At 44.0% G+C, this 22,610-nt stretch overlaps 5 protein-coding genes across 5 annotated transcripts in view; 3 read left to right on the top strand and 2 right to left on the bottom strand.

The window, feature by feature from the left end:
- Positions 1-10,195, bottom strand: part of eIF5B (eukaryotic translation initiation factor 5B) — a 39,952-nt gene extending 29,757 nt beyond the window's left edge. The window contains exons 1-4 of the mRNA XM_002046797.4: positions 9,800-10,195; positions 8,482-9,722; positions 7,000-8,422; positions 6,802-6,934 (exon numbers count right to left, since the gene is read on the bottom strand). Coding sequence (XP_002046833.1) covers positions 6,802-6,934; positions 7,000-8,422; positions 8,482-9,722; positions 9,800-9,870 — 2,868 coding nt within the window. The 5' untranslated portion in view covers positions 9,871-10,195. The remainder of the gene's footprint in view (positions 1-6,801; positions 6,935-6,999; positions 8,423-8,481; positions 9,723-9,799) is intronic.
- Positions 10,196-10,684: 489 nt separating this feature from the next.
- On the top strand, positions 10,685-11,359 carry LOC138911102 (uncharacterized). Its single transcript, XM_070208324.1, has 3 exons — positions 10,685-10,842; positions 10,912-11,064; positions 11,177-11,359. The coding sequence occupies exons 2-3, from the start codon at positions 10,978-10,980 to the stop codon at positions 11,357-11,359; spliced, it is 270 nt and encodes an 89-aa protein (XP_070064425.1). The 5' UTR covers positions 10,685-10,842; positions 10,912-10,977.
- Positions 11,360-11,366: 7 nt separating this feature from the next.
- armi (probable RNA helicase armitage) lies at positions 11,367-15,596 on the top strand. The gene is made up of 5 exons (XM_002046796.4): positions 11,367-11,801; positions 11,857-12,282; positions 12,367-13,926; positions 13,987-14,790; positions 14,863-15,596. The coding sequence occupies exons 1-5, from the start codon at positions 11,367-11,369 to the stop codon at positions 15,166-15,168; spliced, it is 3,531 nt and encodes a 1,176-aa protein (XP_002046832.2). The 3' UTR covers positions 15,169-15,596.
- Positions 15,597-15,723: 127 nt separating this feature from the next.
- CycJ (Cyclin J) lies at positions 15,724-17,650 on the top strand. The gene is made up of 4 exons (XM_002046795.4): positions 15,724-15,914; positions 15,985-16,171; positions 16,238-16,654; positions 17,026-17,650. The coding sequence occupies exons 1-4, from the start codon at positions 15,840-15,842 to the stop codon at positions 17,457-17,459; spliced, it is 1,113 nt and encodes a 370-aa protein (XP_002046831.1). The 5' UTR covers positions 15,724-15,839; the 3' UTR covers positions 17,460-17,650.
- A 1,048-nt stretch (positions 17,651-18,698) lies between these two features.
- Edc3 (Enhancer of mRNA-decapping protein 3) lies at positions 18,699-22,447 on the bottom strand. Its single transcript, XM_002046794.4, has 5 exons — positions 21,508-22,447; positions 20,433-21,380; positions 20,217-20,374; positions 20,061-20,145; positions 18,699-20,001 (listed from the first exon to the last, which is right to left on the bottom strand). Exons 1-5 carry the CDS (start codon positions 22,008-22,010, stop codon positions 19,734-19,736), a joined length of 1,962 nt encoding a protein of 653 aa, XP_002046830.1. The 5' UTR covers positions 22,011-22,447; the 3' UTR covers positions 18,699-19,733.
- Positions 22,448-22,610: the final 163 nt, after the last annotated feature.

The raw sequence follows: 22,610 nt of genomic DNA, 5'->3' as shown, positions 1-22,610 counted from the left end.
CATATATATATATATAGATATATATATATGCTTGGCATACATATGTATACAGATATGTATGTTATATATATGTGCGTTGATAGTGTATTTGGCTGGCGTATATATAGAGCGCAGCGTATTTTTAGTTGGTGTTCAATCTTTTCGCGATTGGGGGCCAGACCTGGCAGATATTGGGCTGGGGCAGAGATTGGGCTGGGGCAGTGCGTGCTGTTGGCTACGCGCCCGTCGCCTGGCTTCTTGTGGCATGAATCATTCGATGTGGCCGGGTTTGTAGTTTTTATTTGTTGTTCTCGTTCTTGTTGTTGTTGTTGTTGTTGTTGTTGTTGTTGTTGCAACTATTTGCACCGCATTTATAAAAATACATTTTATGTTTACGCCGTTTCGCGACGTGCTCGTCGCTGTCTGCCGCGCTGGCTGCGAGGACGCCAGAAGGAGACGAACGCCAGAAGGAGACGGAAACGCAGGTGGCGACTGGCAACTAGCAACTGGGAACTGGCAACTGAGCTCTGAGGCTTAGGCGCAGACGCCGCCGTCTCGGGCACTCATAATTTTCCAAAAATACTTTTTGTCCGACAATTTACAACTTTTTTTTTGCCATATTTCACTAAATTCAGTTTTGAAAATAAATCGCAAAAAGCGAAGCGTAAAACTGTTTTCCTCTATTTATGTTTTTAATGTTACCAATTTGTTGCTCGATAAAGAGATCTGTGCTCTGAATCGATCTATAAACTGGGTTTCTACGCTTTTCTATGAGGTAAGACTTTTCTCAGATACTATATACTATATTTTTCAAGCTTGAGCGTTTTATATTATATTAAATTTAAGGCGATTTTATATGGGTTGCATGATATGGGATACTTTTAAAATTTTTCATTATCGGTGTCAAAACCGAACGCACAAAACTATAACCATTCTTAAGCAAAAACGAGAGAGTAGAATATCTTCGGCTGAAGTCTTAGTATCCTTAAAGATCTCTGATAATATTGCCAGATGTACACATATACCAAATGTAACTAGAGGCCAAACTATGAACAAAAAGCCAAACCTTATGAAAATCGGTTGAGTTTTGACCGATTTATGGCGGTAGGAAATTTCGACCTATGTCTACACAGGCTATTTCGAGCCACCATTTTCACATGAATTTCGACCAAAAATCATGTTCCCAGATTTAGATGCCAAATTGATCTACGGGCCAAATCATGAAGAAACCCCCAAACCTCGTGAAAATCTGATAAGATTTGACCGAGTTATGGGATTGGGAAATTTCGACCTATGTCTATACAGGATATTTCGAGGCACCATTTTCACATGAATTTCGACCAAAAATCATGTTCCCAGATTTAGATGCCAAATTGATATACGGGCCAAATCATAAAGAAAAAACCAAACCTCGTGAAAATCTGATAAGATTTGACCGAGTTATGGGATTGGGAAATTTCGTCCTATGTCTATACAGGATATTTCGAGGCACCATTTTCACATGAATTTCGACCAAAAATCATGTTCCCAGATTTAGATGCCAAATTGATCTACGGGCCAAATCATGAAGAAAAAACCAAACCTCGTGAAAATCTGATAAGATTTGACCGAGTTATGGGATTGGGAAAATTCGACTTATGTCTATACAGGATTTTCCGAGGTACCATTTTCACATGAATTTCGACCAAAAATCATGTTCCCAGATTTAGATGCCAAATTGATCTACGGGCCAAATCATGAAGAAAAAAACAAACCTCGTGAAAATCTGATAAGATTTGACCAAGTTATGGGATTGGGAAAATTCGACCTATGTCTGTACAGGATTTTCCGAGGTACCAATTTCACATGAATTTCGACCAAAAATCATGTTCCCAGATTTAGATGCCAAATTGATATACGGGCCAAATCATAAAGAAAAAACCAAACCTCGTGAAAATCTGATAAGATTTGACCGAGTTATGGGATTGGGAAAATTCGACCTATGTCTATACAGGATTTTCCGAGGTACCATTTTCACATGAATTTCGACCAAAAATCATGTTCCCAGATTTATATGCCAAATTGATCTACGGGCCAAATTGTGAAGAAAACCCCAAACCTTGTGAAAATCTGATAAGATTTGACCGAGTTATGGGATTGGGAAAATTCGACCTATGTATATACAGGATTTTCCGAGGTACCATTTTCACATGAATTGAAAAAACCAAACCTCGTGAAAATCTGATAAGATTTGACCGAGTTATGGGATTGGGAAAATTCGACTTATGTCTATACAGGATTTTCCGAGGTACCATTTTCACATGAATTTCGACCAAAAATCATGTTCCCAGATTTAGATGCCAAATTGATCTACGGGCCAAATCATGAAGAAAAAAACAAACCTCGTGAAAATCTGATTAGATTTGACCGAGTTATGGGATTGGGAAATATATACGGGATTTTCCGAGGTACCATTTTCACTTGAATTTCAACCAAAAATCATGTTCCCAGACTTAGATGCCAAATTGATCTACGGGCCAAATCATGAAGAAAAAACCAAACCTCGTGAAAATCTGATAAGATATGACCGAGTTATGGGATTGGGAAATTTCGACCTATGTCTATACAGGATTTTCCGAGGTACCATTTTCACATGAATTTCGACCATAAATCATGTTCCCAGATTTATATGTCAAATTGAGATTGGGAAAATTCGACCTATGTCTATACAGGATATTTCAAGGCACCATTTTCACATGAATTTCGACCAAAATTCATGTTCCCAGATTTAAATGCAAAATTGATCTACGGGCCAAATCATGAAGAAAAAACAAACCTCTTGAAAATCTGATAAGATTTGACCGAGTTATGGGATTGGGAAAATTCGACCTATGTCTCTACAGGATTTTCCGAGGTACCATTTTCACATGAATTTCGACCAAAAATCAGGTTCCCAGATTTAGATGCCAAATTGATATACAGGCCAAATCATGAAGAAAAAACCAAACCCCGTGAAAATCTGATAAGATTTGACCGAGTTATGGGATTGGGAAAATTCGACCTATGTCTATACAGGATTTTCCGAGGTACCATTTTCACATGAATTTCGACCAAAAATCATGTTCCCAGATTTAGATGCCAAATTGATCTACGGGCCAAATCATGAAGAAAAACCCAAACCTCGTGAAAATCTGATAAGATTTGACCGAGTTATGGGATTGGGAAAATTCGACCTATGTCTATACAGGATATTTCAAGGCACCATTTTCACATGAATTTCGACCAAAAATCATGTGCCCAGATTTAGATGCCAAATTGATCTACGGGCCAAATCATGAAGAAAAACCCAAACCTCGTGAAAATCTAATAAGATTTGACCGAGTTATGGGATTGGGAAAATTCGACCTATGTCTATACAGGATATTTCAAGGCACCATTTTCACATGAATTTCGACCAAAAATCATGTTCCCAGATTTAAATGCAAAATTGATCTACGGGCCAAATCATGAAGAAAAAAACAAACCTCTTGAAAATCTGATAAGATTTGACCGAGTTATGGGATTGGGAAAATTCGACCTATGTCTCTACAGGATTTTCCGAGGTACCATTTTCACATGAATTTCGACCAAAAATCATGTTCCCAGACTTAGATGCCAAATTGATCTACGGGCCAAATCATGAAGAAAAAAACCAACCTCGTGAAAATCTGATAAGATTTGACCGAGTTATGGGATTGGGAAAATTCGACCTCTGTCTATACAGGATTTTCCGAGGTACCATTTTCACATGAATTTCGACCAAAAATCATGTTCCCAGACTTAGATGCCAAATTGATCTACGGGCCAAATCATGAAGAAAAAAACCAACCTCGTGAAAATCTGATAAGATTTGACCGAGTTATGGGATTGGGAAAATTCGACCTATGTCTATACAGGATTTTCCGAGGTACCATTTTCACATGAATTTCGACCAAAAATCATGTTCCCAGACTTAGATGCCAAATTGATCTACGGGCCAAATCATGAAGAAAAAAACAAACCTCGTGAAAATCTGATAAGATTTGACCGAGTTATGGGATTGGGAAATGTCGACCTATGTTTATACAGGATTTTCCGAGGTACCATTTTCACATGAATTTCGACCAAAAATCATGTTCCCAGACTTAGATGCCAAATTGATCTACGGGCCAAATCATGAAGAAAAAAACAAACCTCGTGAAAATCTGATAAGATTTGACCGAGTTATGGGATTGGGAAAATTCGACCTATGTCTATACAAGATTTTCCGAGGCACCATTTTCACATGAATTTCGACCAAAAATCATGTTCCCAGATTTAGATGCCAAATTGATCTACGGGCCAAATCATGAAGAAAAAAACAAACCTCGTGAAAATCTGATAAGATTTGACCGAGTTATGGGATTGGGAAATGTCGACCTATGTTTATACAGGATTTTCCGAGGTACCATTTTCACATGAATTTCGACCAAAAATCATGTTCCCAGACTTAGATGCCAAATTGATCTACGGGCCAAATCATGAAGAAAAAAACAAACCTCGTGAAAATCTGATAAGATTTGACCGAGTTATGGGATTGGGAAATTTCGACCTATGTCTATACAGGATTTTCCGAGGTACCATTTTCACATGAATTTCGACCAAAAATCATGTTCCCAGACCTAGATGCCAAATTGATCTACGGGCCAAATCATGAAGAAAAAAATAAACCTCGTGAAAATCTGATAAGATTTGACCGAGTTATGGGATTGGGAAATTTCGACCTATGTCTATACAGGATTTTCCGAGGTACCATTTTCACATGAATTTCGACCAAAAATCATGTTCCCAGACCTAGATGCCAAATTGATCTACGGGCCAAATCATGAAGAAAAAAACAAACCTCGTGAAAATCTGATAAGATTTGACCGAGTTATGGGATTGGGAAATTTCGACCTATGTCTATACAGGATTTTCCGAGGTACCATTTTCACATGAATTTCGACCAAAAATCATGTTCCCAGACCTAGATGCCAAATTGATCTACGGGCCAAATCATGAAGAAAAAAACAAACCTCGTGAAAATCTGATAAGATTTGACCGAGTTATGGGATTGGGAAATTTCGACCTATGTCTATACAGGATTTTCCGAGGTACCATTTTCACATGAATTTCGACCAAAAATCATGTTCCCAGACTTAGATGCCAAATTGATCTACGGGCCAAATCATGAAGAAAAAAACCAACCTCGTGAAAATCTGATAAGATTTGACCGAGTTATGGGATTGGGAAAATTCGACCTATGTCTATACAGGATTTTCCGAGGTACCATTTTCACATGAATTTCGACCAAAAATCATGTTCCCAGACTTAGATGCCAAATTGATCTACGGGCCAAATCATGAAGAAAAAAACAAACCTCGTGAAAATCTGATAAGATTTGACCGAGTTATGGGATTGGGAAATGTCGACCTATGTTTATACAGGATTTTCCGAGGTACCATTTTCACATGAATTTCGACCAAAAATCATGTTCCCAGACTTAGATGCCAAATTGATCTACGGGCCAAATCATGAAGAAAAAAACAAACCTCGTGAAAATCTGATAAGATTTGACCGAGTTATGGGATTGGGAAAATTCGACCTATGTCTATACAAGATTTTCCGAGGCACCATTTTCACATGAATTTCGACCAAAAATCATGTTCCCAGATTTAGATGCCAAATTGATCTACGGGCCAAATCATGAAGAAAAAAACAAACCTCGTGAAAATCTGATAAGATTTGACCGAGTTATGGGATTGGGAAATGTCGACCTATGTTTATACAGGATTTTCCGAGGTACCATTTTCACATGAATTTCGACCAAAAATCATGTTCCCAGACTTAGATGCCAAATTGATCTACGGGCCAAATCATGAAGAAAAAAACAAACCTCGTGAAAATCTGATAAGATTTGACCGAGTTATGGGATTGGGAAATTTCGACCTATGTCTATACAGGATTTTCCGAGGTACCATTTTCACATGAATTTCGACCAAAAATCATGTTCCCAGACCTAGATGCCAAATTGATCTACGGGCCAAATCATGAAGAAAAAAACAAACCTCGTGAAAATCTGATAAGATTTGACCGAGTTATGGGATTGGGAAATTTCGACCTATGTCTATACAGGATTTTCCGAGCTACCATTTTCACATGAATTTCGACCAAGAATCATGTTCCCAGATTTAGATGCCAAATTGATCTACGGGCCAAATCATGAAGAAACCCCCAAACCTCGTGAAAATCTGATAAGATTTGACCGAGTTATGGGATTGGGAAAATTCGACCTATGTCTATACAGGATTTTCCGAGGTACCATTTTCACATGAATTTCGACCAAAAATCATGTTCCCAGACTTAGATGCCAAATTGATCTACGGGCCAAATCATGAAGAAAAAAACAAACCTCGTGAAAATCTGATAAGATTTGACCGAGTTATGGGATTGGGAAATTCGACCTATGTCTATATAAGATAATTGAGGGTATATAACCCGGCCTTTCCCGTGTCACGTAGTGTTCAAGGATTTCATTGTATGTTCTATTTAAAACATATTCCTAATGCCTCTTCTTCTACTTCTGGTATAACCCTTGCACTTACACTTAACTCCAACAATATTTGGAATTATAATAAATAAATTAAATTTCTACATAAAATTAACTATTTAAAAGTTTGGCTAACAATAAAAGTTTCTAAGTCGAACTCCAACTTGATTATATGAGGAACTGCGTATGATTCTCATCCTCTTAAGTGGGTTTTATATTTTTATTCTAGTTAAATCGGAACTTATTTTGTCACTTACCGGAATCTTTGAAGTGCGTAGAAATTCGAGGAGAGCTTCCAAGGAGCCCAATGTTGAAGCCTGGACGTAGACGCCGCTCGGAGCCAATTTGATGTGGCTAAGCGCGCTCTTCAGTTCGCGAGCCACTTCCTCTCTGAAATTGACAATTGACATGGGATTAGGATAAAGAAGGAATATATGTGGAGTGCAGAGACTAACTTGCATATCTCGACCTCGTCGGGTTTGTGCGCAATGAGCAGATTGATGCCTGCAATGGCCTTCTCCAGATCCTTGGCGGCGATCTTGACGCCCTGCGCGGCCTTCACCTCCTTGTACTCGACATATGCGTTCTTGACGCGCAGCTCCTTCATGGGCTGCGGCATCAGGAGCGAACGAATCTGCGTGGTTATGGGCCCGTCTGTGCCGGCCAAGATCATGGTCTGCCCCTCGCGCAGCCGGCCATTGATGAGTATGGCATCGATGGTGGTGCCCAGGCCGGGTATGGCTTTCACCTCCAGCACGGTGGCCTGCAGCTCCTCGGAGTACATGAGCCGCTTGGTCAGCATATTTTGGCAAAAGTCCGTAATCATGAACAACAGGTTGCCCATGCCCTCGCCCGTGATGGCGCTGGTGGGCACCAGCGAGATGTAGGTCTTGGGATCTGTATTCTCGTAGAAGAGCGCTGCGTTCAGACCCTGCTCGGCAAACTGTAGAATCACCTCCTTAGTGCGCTGCTGGAATTCCAGCTGTGTGTTCGTCTGCTGTTCCTTGATCACGTCGCGCACGTCGCGGCGGGGAAGCACCTGCCAGTCGTAAAGGCGATCGATCTTGTTGAGGGCCACGATAAAGGGGCATTTCTTCTTCTTGAGCAGCTGTATGGACTCCAGGGTCTGCGGCTCCAGGCCGTGCATAATGTCCACAACCAGAATGGCAATATCACAGAGAGACGAGCCGCGATTGCGCAGATTACTGAACGATTCGTGGCCGGGCGTATCGATGATGAGCAGTCCGGGCAGGCGATGCTCAAAGCTGGCGACGTTTTTGACATATTTCGTTTGCTCCTTGATGGCATCAATGGGCACGTTGGTGGCGCCAATCTGTTGCGTGATGCCGCCCGCCTCCGAGTCCTGCACATGGGTGCGTCGCAACTTGTCCAAGATTTTTGTTTTGCCCGTGTCCACATGGCCGAGCACACAAACGACGCCGGCGCGCAGTTCTTCCGTGGTGCGTTTCTTCTCCGCCTCCGACTGGCGTTTAATGATGCGCGCCTCGGCACGTAGGCGACGCGATTCGGGATCATTGGCCAATGTTGCGTCCTCCTTTGCGGACTCTTCGCTCTCCTCCTCGGACTCATCGCTGTCGTCGTCGGTATCGCCATCGTCGTCATCGGATTCAGCTTCATCATGGGCATCAGTTTTGCCATTGTTGGTGGTTGTAGTGGTTGCTTGAGAGGATTCCTCCTCGGCTTCAGCTTCGCTGTCAGTCGCATCCCAACTTTCCTTAACCGCCTCTTCCTTGGCCTTTTGCTCGGCTGCTGCAGCAGCTGCGGCTGCTTCGGCCGCTTTTTGTGCCTCATCCTTGGCCTCCTCCTCGGTGGCCTCACCCTTGGGCCCCTTCTTCTTGTTGGGACGTATGCGCGTGCCTGTCAAGCATTTAATATCAATTAATACCAGCTCCATAAAGCTACGTATAGCAACTCACCTGGCCTGGGCGCACGCCTGTCGTTGTGATCGGGTATTTCAAGGCCCTGCGCCTTCAGTGAATCCAACAGCGCCTGGGCACGAGCACGGTCCTCCTTCTGCTTCTTGGTTAGCAGTTTACCTTCGGCCTTGAGGCGCGCCTTGCGTTCGGCCTCCTTTTGTTTCTTCTTCTCTTTGCGTTCGGCTTCTAGGCGCACCGCCTCCAGACGCGCCTCTTCGCGCTCATCCTCCAGCCGTATGCGTTCCTCTTCGAGCTTTTGCTGACGTTCCTCTTCCTCTTTGCGCTTCTTCAGCTGCTCCTGCATGGCGGCCACCATCGCTGCGGACATGCCCTTCTTTTTGCTGTCCTTTTTCTCCTTCTCCTCATCGGCCTCAGCTTTCTTATCCTTCTTGCCCTTTTTCTTATTCTTGCCCGCCTTGCCGCCATCATCGGCTTCTTCTGCATCGGCGGCTTCTGGCTTTGTTTCATTCTCGGGCGCTGCTACGGATTCTGGCTCTGGTTCCGGCGCCGGGGCTGGAGCTGGCGCAGGCTTCTGCTTAGGCTCGAGCGCTGCGCGCTGCTTGGCCAGCGCAGCCTCTCGCTTCTGTCGCTCCTTTTTTTCCTTTTTCTTCTGAGCTGCCGTTTTCAATCCGCCAACATCCTCATCTTCATTGTCATTCTCATCAAGGTCTTCGGCGCCGGCTTCTTCGGCAGTCGCTGAAACTGCCTTTTTGCCCTTCTTTGGCTTCTTGGCAAGCTCGTCGGCCACCTGCTCGGCTCCAATGGTGGCTGCTGGCGCCTCGCCAGCATATTCCGCCTGCAGTTCTGCTAGCATTTTATCCAAATCTTCGTCGTCATCTTCCTTACCCTTACGCTTGGCCTTTTTGCCCTTCTTCTCGTTCTTTTTCTGTGGCTTTACAACCACTGCCTCCTCCTCCTCGGATGAGATTTGTGCTTCCGGCGCATCATTCTCCTCATCGTCATCGTCGTCCAGCAGCAAATTGAAAGCGGACTTCTTGGCAGGCTTTTGGCTCGGCTCCTCATCGGAGTCATCGTCCACATTCTTGGCCTTGCCCTTGCCCTTGCCCTTCACATTCAGCTTTTTAACGGCCTTTGTTATGGTCTCGATTGGCGCATTCTCGTCGCTGCCATCATCTGAAGCATTGGCATTTTTATTGTTCTTCTTTTTGCCCTTCTGCTGATTCTTCTTGTTGTTGGTGCTGACCTGATCGTTGTCCGAGTCTATGACAGTATTGGTTTCCCTACATCGCAGAGTAAATCTTGTTTAGCAGAAAGTTGCCAACATGCCATCGTGGCAAACAACAAAGAGAGTACTCACATTTCGTCCGCCGATGAGCCGCCCTCAGCGGTGGTCAGTATCTCTTTCTTGCCCTTTTTAGCTTTAACCATCTTTCCTGGCGCAGTCTCAACACGCTTCTTCTCGGAACACCCACGAAACGCCGAAATGAATTCACTGCTGAAAATGTACACGCGACGGACAGGCAACGACGGGTCTCGGTTCCTGGTTTTACAGCTGTGGCTGCTGGGCTCGTTGCTGCTGCTGCTGCTGTCTGATCTACTCTTGCTGGCGGCACGTTGGCTCCTATGTTAAGCGTCAAATTCACAACTTACTTGTTTAAAGCTATTTGGCGTTTCAAGTTGCCAAAAAATTTGTAAATTTTCTTTGCACGCCGATTCGGTTAGCGAATACGATGCACCTGTGCTAGGGATGTGCCAAACAACGATTTCACTATCGATAGTTCGTATACTCTGATTTCGATATTCTCTTGTACCAAATTTTTCAATTTAAGCTATTGTCTCATCGCTTTTGCACACTTGATTCAACAAATAATTTAACTATCACTAAATTACTTACAAAGTTAATGCAGGGAATACCTTGTAAACAGATTGGGCTAATCGATAGCTTGTAACAATATTTTCCAATTATCGATGGGCCACACTGTTGCTATTGCGACAACCGTCTGTTGAAGTGCTCATATGGTACTGCCAAACGCTTGTTTAGTAAACTTAACAGCTGTTAGCATTTAGGTTTATACGATATTTAGCGTTTTGTTTGTAAATTTTCCTCCTATATTTACTTAATTTAGCACACTCTTGTATTATACAGTTCACTATTTTGTTTTCAAAACACACCTAGCGGCCAAAAATTATTTGATTGCTGTTAATAACTTTACAGTAAAGTGTTAAATTACAACGTCAAAAACAGCTGTTTCACAAGCCAAGCTAAGTTTAAGGTTATGTGTGCGGCGTTCATTCAGTCTCAAACCAAACTTCAAAGTTGTGCGGACGCCGAATTCGATTTTCATTTGACAAACGCAAAAGAAAACCATAAAATTTACGCATATCTTAGCTTAAATTTAGGTAACTTCATTTGATATTATGTTTGCTTGCCATGTTCAACAATAATAAGTCAATTATTAATGGCAATAGGCAAATTCCAATAACGCGCCTTCGCTAAACGCAGCGTCAGCTTTTATTTGGCGGCCTCGTAGGACCATGTCGATTATGTCCGGCGAAGCAACAGGCATCAACGACAGCAACAATACACCCAGCATTTCAGAGAGCAGCGGCAACAGTGCTGAGGTCTGTTGAAATTCGATGCCCGCGCCCCTAACTGTGTATACTTATAAGTATTTCATATATGCCCCCCCCCCTCCCTTTCTCTCTCTCTCTCTCTCAATCGCTTCCACCTCAGATAAAGAAACTCGATAGCCAGTCGACGAGCAAAGTAATATCACTGATAACCAGCGAAAGCGGCTTCAAAGAGGAAACCAACGACAGCCACTTGAGCCGGCTGCAGCAGCTGCGCAGCGAGCTGAACTACATCAGCGAGACGGACTGGATGTACGACAGTCTCGAGAAGAAGCCGCAGCAATAGGCACAAGATGCTGTCGTTCTGGAGCAAAATCTTCCAGAGCAACGAGCAGAAGCGCGAACACAAACGCGATCTGCTGCAAATCGAGCACCGCTTCCTGGACGAAGAGCCCAACAATGATAACAAAGAAAACGACAATGGCAACCGTTCTCCAAATGGTCTGCAAAATCTAGACTCCGGCTGGGGCAACGAGAACGAGAGTGACAAACTAATCGGCACTACCTGCTCCGCGCGCAAGGGTGTTATCACATTTGTAACTGATCAGAATGGCATTATTGATAAGTCCATAGCCTTTCAGAGACAGGCCGCAGGGCAACTGTTCACGGAGCTAACCGTTGGCTCCGTGATCGAGTATCTTACTTATGAGCAGGAGAATGGCGTCAGGAAGGTCATCAAGATACAAAAAATCGTGGATCAGTCGTGGGAGGAAGCAACAGACAACAAGGTAATCCCCAGACCAGCCAATATCTCAGCCAATGCCAATGATAATTCTTTAACAGGTGGCGGAGGTGCTCGAATCCCTGAAGCTCGACCAGCCCGTCTATTTTAAAACGCAGCTACGCAACATTCTGGGCAACATTACGCAGCGTCTGCCCTCGGCCATCGTGGTGGACACGGACTATGGCGAGCTGAATGTGGACCTGGACAACATCGAGTCGAACTTTATACCCAAAATGGGTGACGAGATCACGCTCATCTGCAATGTTCAGTTGGATGACGGCTATGTGGACAAACAGGGCGAAATACTCGGCGTGAAGAAGATCTTTCCGACGCGCATCGAACCGGATCAGAAGTGTACCGTCGAGCGTGTCTTCGAGGAGTTTGCCGTCCTCACCAATGCCTATGTGCTCAAGGAAGATGTGCCCAAAGGCATTCAATTGCATCTGGGTGACATTGTTAAGGTCGATCTCATCGAATGCAAACATGTAAGGAATCCAAGCATTATATAGATATTTATATATGCCCATGCGGGCATATATATATATAAAAATATTCTTGCCTGCCCACAGTCGAAATTCTCGCGTCGCGCCATCAAGTTGTCTTTGCTGGAGAAGAACTTTGGCCAAGTGAAGAATAATCCATTGAATACGTCGTCGGGCAGCAAGCAGGCCGTTTCCATAGAGGGCAAAGATCGGTTTGTGTTCACCGAGCACGGGAAGAAGCACCGCGTCACCCTCAAGGTGAGAAATGTGGGCAAGCGTACATTTGAGCTGGTCCACATTGATATACCGAATGCCTCGGATGCACAGATCAGTGTGTTGGAGCCGGTCAGCTCGAGGAGCATCGAGATGGGCGGCCATATATCGTTGGTCTTTGAGGTGCACACCCGGTTAATTGGCGAATCGAAGGAGTACTTCACGCTCAAGTTCGACACGTTCAGGGTGACACGCTATTTCACCGTCGTTGTGTGTGTTACGCAGGAAGATGCACTGGAGGCGAATCGCCGTCTGATTGCATCCGAGCAGCTGATGGTCAGTGGACGCACTGCGCGCCAGCGCTCCCGCTTCTATGCCTATCAGGTCTATTCGAATAAGAGCCTATTGGTGCCGGGTGAATCGATTGCCACCAAACGTCGCTTTGTGCCCGTGCATTTGTCCAACTACGAGGTGCCCGAAAAGCTATGCAATATTGTGCTCAAAACTGAGAGCATATCCGATGTACGCGAGCTGCTGGGCGTCCAGTATCCATTCGTCAATGAGAGCTTCACCTTTAGCAACTATGTGCAGCGCTTTGCGACCTTGCTGCATCTGGAGGAGATTGACTACAATATTAACTTTCGCAATTATGATCGGGAGCGTGCGCATTTTAATCGCGAAGGCGAATACCTCTCGCTGCAAATTGAGAATCTCGCCGAGCGTCGTCCCTCGCTGGTGCTGGGCGATACTGTGAATGCCATCAATCCCTGGGCGGAGCCGGACAGCAAGGAGAACAAACTGTTCCAGGGCGTCGTCCACAAGGTGTTCTTCAATCGTGTCCATCTCAAGTTCAATGCAAACTTTCAGCAGAAATACAATGGTGAGGATTACCGCCTGGAGTTCCACTTCTCGAGGTACGCCTTCCGCAAGCAGCATCACGCCACTTCGCGCATTGGCGACCATATGGGCGAGAATTTCCTGTTTCCTAGTAAGGTTGCGAAGCGCGATCATGTTCAGCTGGAGGTCGAGTTCAAGGATGACAACATGTATCTGTATGACGACAAGCTGACCTGGTTCAACGAGGGCTTGAACTGCATCCAAAAGCGTGCCGTTTACAATGTACTTCGCGGCGAAACGGAGAAAATGCCTTATGTGATCTTTGGGCCGCCGGGCACCGGCAAAACTGTGACTCTGGTGGAGACCATCCTGCAGTTGGTGCGCCATGTGCCGGGCTCTCGCCTCCTTGTGGGCACGCCCTCAAACAGCTCTGCAGATCTAATTACCAAGCGCATCATTGCGAGCAATGCGCTCAACCATGGCGAATTTATACGTCTTGTTTCGCAGAACCAGGTAGAGAAGGATCTCGTGCCGCCGGAGCTGGCCAGTTACTGTGCCACCGTCGACATTGGCACCGTCGATTCCGACCATGACAGCGTGAGTAGTCAATAAATCCCAATCCCCATCATAAATGAAATTAACATTCTTTGGTTGTAGATGATTATCACCGAATCGGGTCTTAAGCTGCGCTGCCAGGCCAAGTATCTGGGCAAGCATCTGATCACCATCAGCACCTGCACCACGCTGGGTAACTTTATTCAAATGGACTTTCTACCTGAACACTTTACTCATGTGCTCATCGACGAGGCCGGCCAATGCACCGAACCGGAGACGATGGTGCCCATTGTGCTGTTGGCGCGGAAACGCAGCCAAGTGGTGCTCGCCGGCGATCCTCATCAGCTGCAGGCAATTGTTACCAGTCGCTATGCGAGCCAGCTGGGTCTGGGCATGTCCTATCTGGAGCGCTTGCTGGAGACTTCACCGTATCGCCGGGACATGCAGCGCTATCCCAACAGCTCTGGATATAATCCCAGCGTGCTGACTAAACTGTTGTACAATTATCGGGCGCTGCCCTCGATCATGAACGTCTACAGTAAACTCTTTTATGATAACGAGCTCATCTCCATGGTCTCGGATAAGGACTCGCGGGAGGTGCGTTTTCTGGCCGAGCTGCAGGCGATTTTTGAAGATCACCAGGGAAGGCCGCGCACTCACGGCACCTTCTTTCACGGCATCATGGGTGAAAATATGCAAGATTTCGATTCGCCGTCCTGGTACAATATCGACGAGGCTCGCGAGGTATTTCTGTTGACCATACTGCTGTATCGCCGCAACGTGCATCACGAGCAAATTGGCATACTGACGCCCTATGCGAAGCAGGTGAAGACGCTGCGGACCATGTTTATCGCTGCGGACTTGACCATGCCCAAGATTGGCTCCGTCGAGGAGTTTCAGGGTCAGGTAAGGACTTGCCTTCATTTGAGTGTTCCAACTAAATTGAAAAATTATTGACGCTTCCTCTTTTGGTCTTAGGAACGTGACATCATGCTGATCTCAACGGTTCGCTCCACGGAATCCAATCTGCGCGCCGACGCTCGTCTCAATTTGGGTTTTGTGCGCTGCAACAAGCGCATGAATGTGGCCATCTCTCGTGCCCGCTGCCTGATGGTCATCTTTGGCAATCCCAAGCTGCTCGCCGTCGACGATTGCTGGCGTCATTTGATCCTCTTCTGTGCCAACAACAATGCGTACTTTGGCTGCGAGATGCCCGCATCGATCACAGCCCAGGGCGATGAGTCCGACGGCAACGAATCGGACGTGTCCGACTTGGTGCCTTAAGGCCGCCGGCCGCATACTTGCTTAACCGAAGTTCCTGACTCCGCTAGATTTATCCAAAGTCTTCGATATAAGACAGCTCAAAAACTTGAATAACTGAACTGTCGCCTGACGAATTTATTTTTTATAGACTTAGCATGTTAGCTATTATCCTTTAATCAAATAAATGAGCTCTGAATCAAATTTACAACTAAAAGAAATGTTTTGATTAAAGAAAATCATTTGAGGCAAGAAAAACCGAAATAACTCGAAAACGGTTTTAAATATTTCTCCTAGAGATGGACCATTTTGCGAACCGTGACTGATCTACGATGAGGCTCACGAGGTGAAAAAAATGAGCTTTTTGTTCAGAGCATCAGCTCATAATTAAGAAATTTTAAAATAGTAATTAAATATATAAATGAAATAAAATATTTGTTATAAAAAACTTATTGGACTATGCGTGTTTTCGAATGCTTGTTTGCGCTCGTGTCGTGCTGCAACAAATCGCCCATCTCTCGCCCCGTTCAACAGTTTTTACGGTTACTTTTACAGTGTGTACACACTGTGCCTTAACCGTTATTGTCGGCCATACTTTCGAGCCGATTGTTATGTGTGCGCGTTCGCAATGAGTTTCAAAGCAAACGAAATAAACTTGTATGTAAATAGAAACATATAAAACGACACGCAGGAAAATGACTAAGCCTGCGCTTGAGGGCAACATCTTCACGCTCAGCGAGAAAAATGAGCATGAAAGAAGCAAGCTCGAGGTACGCACGCGCTTTATACGTACATATGTATATAAGTTTATTATGGTTTATGTATTTGTGCCCTTTGCAGCGCCTGTCGAAATCCCAATGGCTGAGCGACTACGCAATCGACATTTTCAAGACAATGAAGGAGTCCGAGATGCGTCGTCGTCAAGTGTTTTTCATGTCGACCCAAATCGATCAAAGGCCGAAACTCCTGCAGCTTTGCCAGCTAATCACGCGCACCTACAAGCTCAGCCGCTGCGCCTTGCATTTGTGTAGGTCCACAGATCCGCCAGCATAAATATATATATATATTTCTGAAGAGCTGTGTATATTTGCAGCCATTTATTATCTGGATCGTTTCCTGGATTTCTATACAATTCGCACGGACAAGCTGCAACTGGTTGCCCTGACCTGTCTGCACATTGCAGCCCAGATTGAGAACCAGGATGCATTCGTGCCGCGCTACAGCGAAATGAATCGCCTGATCAAGGACTGCTACACAGCGTTCGAGTACAAGGCCGTTGAGCGCAAAGTGCTCACCTTCTTTGAGTTCAACCTGATGCGACCCACGACGGCCAGTTTTGTGGAGATGTTCGCCTGCAGCTTTCTGACACGCGATGATTATGCATCCTACTGCCAACAACTGGACGAGCTGCCCGCCCTGGCAGCCAGCTATCCGCGCTACAGTTGCTTCGAGCAAATGCTGGCCTCGCTGGCACAGCTGCTGCTTCGCATATCTGACTACACTCTGAGCAGTAAGCTGACGAATATTTGCAATTTATTTTACCCTGAACCCGTGGACGTTCATTTTATAAATTTGTGGTCAGGATGACGAGAGAAATCAATGTAGCCATGTCCGTCTGTGCGAAGGCGTATCATAAGAAACTAGACTTAAAATTTATATCCTATACCATACGAAAACAACAGACACCGGAGCTAATCAAGGATGTATTTCGCATACATAGTGTGGGGCGAAGGGAGGGAAGCGCATGCTGCTTAAAGAGCCCAGAGGGAAGTTTTGTATAGAAGAAAGTTTGAGGCTGGGTTCAGGGCATCTTCTAGTCGGCCATTGCCGACGAAAGTTTTTATATTATTAAAAATTAACCAAATATAATGTCAATTGCAGTCAACAGATTTAGCAACGAGCCGCCTTCCCTGCTGGCCGCAAGCTGTATTGCTGCCACGCGACAGGTGTGCGGCCTGCCCAAGCGCTGGACGCCGTACCTAACACAGCTTACGTCGTACACGGAACACATGGTGGAGCCATGTGTGGACGTGATCACACTTTTTCACTACTATCACGCGATGCCCGCTGTGAAGGGACTACAGCTACCGGAGAACAACTGGCCCAGTCCTGATTCTGGCTTTGAGGAGAGTCTCCTAACACCACAAATGAAAGTTGTTTCCGTTGAGGTGGAGGACTTTAATGTCATTACCGTGCAACTACAATCGCCTAACACACAGCAACAATCGGCATTGGGCAAACGTAGTCGCGATAACGACAAAGGAGATCTCCAGCCAAAGCGCTTGAAGATGGATCAAGGTCGTGAGCAAACCTAGCATTTATTACTACACTCAGACTTTCGAATAGTCTGGACTTGAATTTTCTATTTGCGATTATTTTTGCTAGCTAAAATCGCCAACTTTGAATGAAGTATTATTGTTTCGCTTGAAAGCAAGGACTCTCTGTTTTTGCTTATATACGACTCTAAAAAAAATGTATAATTATATATAGATATATATATATATATATATATAAATATGAGCACAATTTAAATTAAATAGTTCATAGTAAAAAAAAAAATGGTTGCTTCAAATTTTTAAATGGTAAACTAATCTGCGTTTTTGCTTGGATGGATGTTAGATGCCAAAATCTTGGGATCTACGTTATATTTTGTTTTACATAATAAATAAAAGAAACAAGAAAAAGTTAGTACTCACGGTAAACCTGCATCAAGTACCTCCTTCAGTAGATCTCATAACTTGTCCCTCGCACGAAGCGTTAACTAGTTGAGAATTGCAAGCGTCAAGCCAGGATAAGAGCAGAGCGTGCATGCCAGCGCGGATTTGTTGTGGGTTTTTTTCCAGGGGCGAACAGCTCCGTTTTTTAAATAAGAACACAATTGCATTTCTGTTTTCCATGAGAAGGCTTTTTCGGTGTTTTTGTTTCTTTAATATTGTTGTTGTAAAGGATTTTTGTTGTTTTGTCTTTTGTTCATTTCGTTAACTTGTGTTTATATGTATTTTTGATTTGTCGGCAAATTTTCGTTTCCTTTTTTTTTTTTATGGTTTGGCGTATTAAAATAATGTTTTTATACAATTGGACCGAAAATAGTTTTTTAAATTTACAATTTTTAAAGCATTTATCAAAGTCTGTGGTTCTTGTTATGTGTGTTTGTGTGTGTTGGTGTGTACATGCAAGTTTGTGTGTGTGTGTGTGTGATTTCGTTTATTATTGTTGTTGGAAATAACCTTCTCAACCTCTGTTCCATCTAACATCACTTCAACGTCCTGTCAACTTTCCTACTCCTAACTCCAAAACAGTCACAGACGCTTTTCCGCTTGAGAAAAGCGCATTAAACCGTTTGTTATATGTTTTTCATTTCTGTTGCGACTTGTTTTGTTTAAAGTACGAAACAAATTCGCAGGCTCGATCATCAACAATTGAAATTTAGAAACTACATTATTATAATATTTTTACAACAATTAGTTAAGGTTTTTGGTTGCGATATTGAGTTTGCAACAGCTAACATAGATTTTCGCTATTTGATTGGATTTTTGATATAGTACTTATTCAGATTTGTTTTTTTTTTTTTTTTGTTATAAAACTCATCGCGATACATTTAGAAGTATTCTGGGTTTTTTTTTCTCTCAGTATTCGATGGGTGTAAAAATAAGGTTTTTCGATTTTACAGCTTACAATTTGCTTAAAAATTATCTCTAAATACAAGTTAAAGTTGTTGTTGTTATTGTGGTTGTTGATTTGTTTTTGTTAAACACCTTAAGCTTACGAAACTAACTTATTGATCTCTGATTTGTAATTGTTGTATTTGTATTTGTAATTGTATTGTTTATGAAATTACCATATAATAGTTGTTGATTTTATGCTTAAAAAGTAGACATTTAATTTGGCATGTATTGCGTATACTTCGCTCAATCTCACAAAATGAATTCAATTGAGTTTTCTCCATATACATATACAAACAATTATGCAAATATACAATTATTTACAATCATTTGTTGAATGCATATTTGAAAGTTGCTCTGAAGACCAGTTTAGGTTCTTTTTTTTCTTTTGTTTTTGTTTTTTTGCGTTAGGGTCCTTTTTGTCCAGTGCATATAAAATATTTGTAAAGCTATAGACTCGTTTACAGGATAGTTAAGGGTGGGCGAGCATCAAATATGCAAGAACGTGGCTCTAAAAACAATTTTGACAACCTTAAGCGAGCGCCAAGACAAAATCAATTATACTGGAGTAGCTTTAAGGGTTTGTACAACATCAAAAAAATATAAATATATATAGAATTATGAATGTAGTTCGGCACTAGGCTAGGGCAGCTCTTAATGGAGGATCAATAATCGAATTTAGGAATAAACTATGTGCTTAAACTTAATACATAATGTATAATGTGAGTTATATATGAGAGACTTCTAAGAGCTAGCTAGATTCACAGGAAACAGGACTTTGATGATCATCACATGTGTGTGTGTGTGTGTTTGAGTGTTTTAAGTTTCTGATTATGATTGGTTTATTGCTGTCGTTGTTGTTGTTGTTGTTGTCTGTTGCTGATGATTGTTGTTGTTTGTGTGTGTGCTGTTGTTGTTGTCGTTGTTTCAGTCCTTTGAGTGAATCGGTATCACATATTTATGTCCATACGGACTTTTGTACTTAATGCCACAATCACGATAAAATTTATCTGGTATACCTAAATTACATAAATACAGTTTGCCACAATTATTCGTTGATGTTTTGGCTGTTGCTGCAGCAGCAGCAGCCGAAGTGCTTGGATCTTGGATCAATGGTAGAATGGGTAATATTGAGTACTTGATAGCAACATCCTTAATGCCACACGGTGGCGGATCCACGGCCAGCACCGATGCGCTACAAGTTAATGCCATTAGTTAATACATATGTTTATAGAAATAAGAGAAGGATTTTACCGATTGATGCTCAGCCATTGCTTAATTGCATCCGATAGATTAACGGTATTTGTCGATAGTATCACAAGATCAGGCGTGGGCATAGCTGCAGGATAAATATTAAGACAAGTTCATAAAAGAGTTGAGTATATTGGTTGTCGTCTAGGCTTTACGTACCGTCCACCGAATGTACTATGGTATTATCGGTAGCCTTGAAGAGGCCCACCTCCAAGCTGCTGTTCTTTTCAATGAGCTGCGCCTGCTCCACATAGAGCAGCACGGTCAGGCCATGCGAGGCCAAAAGGCGACCTGTAGCGGCGCCAATGTTAATTGTTCTGTGGGCAAGGATATACAATTTAGTATAGGTGCAAGCTTAGGCAGCAGATAACCCACCTCATGGTGTTAACGCCATCGCATATGATGGCTATTTTTGGCCACTGATGATTATTTGCTGGCGTCAAGCGTCTGGCGCCGCCCAGCAGTGTTATGGCCAAGTCGCTGGCACCCCGCGCCAGCATATCAATTTGTCGCTGCAGCGACAAACCCGCCTTCTCGGCGCTCATCTCGATCCGGTTGCGCACATATGCCGGAATGGTGGGTATAATAAGGCCATCGTCCGTTACAAAATCCTTGCTGCCATCAAAAATGCTCTCAATTTGGCGCAACTGCAGCGGCTTGCTGGCCAAAATGTTCTCATCGTGACGATACTTTTTCTCCTGCTGCTGCTGCTTCTGCACATGGACCGCATGGCGCACAACGTCCGGCTTTTGGTGCGTCGACTCGATGTCATCCCAGATGGCCTGCTTGTCAAACAGCGCCAGGTTGCCCTCAAAGTCAAACTCCTCGTGGAGCAGCGGATCATCGGCCTCGCTGCCAAACGTTTGCTGCTGCTGCAGCCGCATGCTGCTCTCCCGACGCACACGATTACGCCCCTTGTTTTTGCCGTTTCCATTGCCATTGCCATTTGCATGTCCATTGCCATTAAAAGAGTTCGAGTTGAAGCTGCCGCCGTTGCCATTGCGCTTGCCATTGCCATTGCCATAGCTTGCTGCCGCCTGGGCATAAAAAGCACCATTGGTGTTTCCATTGCTATTGCTTACGATGTCAATGGGTCGGCTGCCGCCAGCTGCTTCGGCGCTGCCGCAGCTGCCATCGGCGCTGCTGCTGCAGTAGCTCTCCAAGTTGTTGACGCCGCTGGCTGCTGCTGCTGCATTGTAGGCCGTGCTGCCCAGCTTTACCTCCACCTTGGCCGGAATCATGTTGCCAAAAAAGGCGGCCACGCTGTTGGGCGTCGTCGCCATCGGCTGCTGTGCACTGGATGCACGTGAGCTCTGCGGTGTTCTGCAAAGGCAAGCACAAATGTTCCAAATAAGCTCGTTTGTTTGCAAGGCAAGCCGGAATAGGAGACAGCCTATAGCCAGTTGTAAAGTACCCACCCAATTGTGCGCCCGTCTGTGTCCTTACTCACCTGCGCACTCCATTAGCGCCATTCGCATTTGAGATGAGCATCAGCTGCTGCATTTTATCACTCAGCGCCGAGTTGCTGCCAGCTGCAGTTGCTCCATTTTTGACCACGTTGCCATGTCCATTCGCCTTCGCTCTGGGCGTCACGGGCAGCTCCTGCTCGCGCTCCAAATGCAGCTGCTGTTGTTGTTGATGCTGCAGCTGCTGCTGCTTGCCAAGAATGTTGGAGAAATGTGGCAATTTGACCGGCGTCGGCTTGTTGATCACCGTCGGCGTGGTCGTCTCGGCGTCCTTCACAGGCTCGATTAGATTGATGCTCTTGATGTCGGCACAGCGTAGCACAACTTCCGCGTTCTGTTTGCGCAAGGGTACGCCGTTGCGAAAGGCGCGCACAATTGTTATCTCGTCGGCTGAAATCTTCTTAATCAGGCCCTGAAACACACCCAGCTCGTCGTCGCAGGTCAGGCTGACCGCACTACCAATCCAGTCTTGATCTGTTAGACCCATGTAAGAACTAATTGTCGAACGCACAAAAATGTTTTTTTTTTTTCGTTTTTAATTTCACTTTTGGGCTTCAGTTTTTTGCCAGCGTTTGCAGTTTGTTTTCGAGCTGCTGTTGCTGTTGTTGTTTAATACGCAATTACCACGCACTAATGCACGCACGTTAATTGGGAACGTAAATGACTTGATTTTATGAATGCAAAATGTGCTCGGATTATTTTGATTTGTATAGTTTACATGAAATGACCTTTTAAATTTAATACTTCATTGAATTTACAAGAATTTGTGTTGTTTCGTTTAAATTTTTCACTGCCTTTCGCATTTACGTTTTCGTTAGTGACGGGCGATATTTGCTTGCAAAAAATCAGAGACATCAGCGAATATCGTGGTAACTGTTCCTGAGACGCGCTGTCACTGTTATCTCTGCTATTTATTTGTAGAAGCAGGCAAAACTATTCATTTAATTAAATTGAATTAAATAAAGATTTCTACTGCTGATACACTTACAAAACAATTGTTTTTGCTACTTGTTGATCTATAAAATTACACTTTACATTTCAATTGGCATTTAACAACACTGCTTCTAGTAAACTGTATTTCTCTACT

This window comes from Drosophila virilis, chromosome 3 (assembly GCF_030788295.1).
Source record: "Drosophila virilis strain 15010-1051.87 chromosome 3, Dvir_AGI_RSII-ME, whole genome shotgun sequence".
In the NCBI taxonomy this organism is placed as follows: Eukaryota; Metazoa; Arthropoda; class Insecta; order Diptera; family Drosophilidae; genus Drosophila; species Drosophila virilis.
Note: the sequence above shows the minus strand (reverse complement) of the source record. Positions and strands in the feature narration are given on the sequence as shown.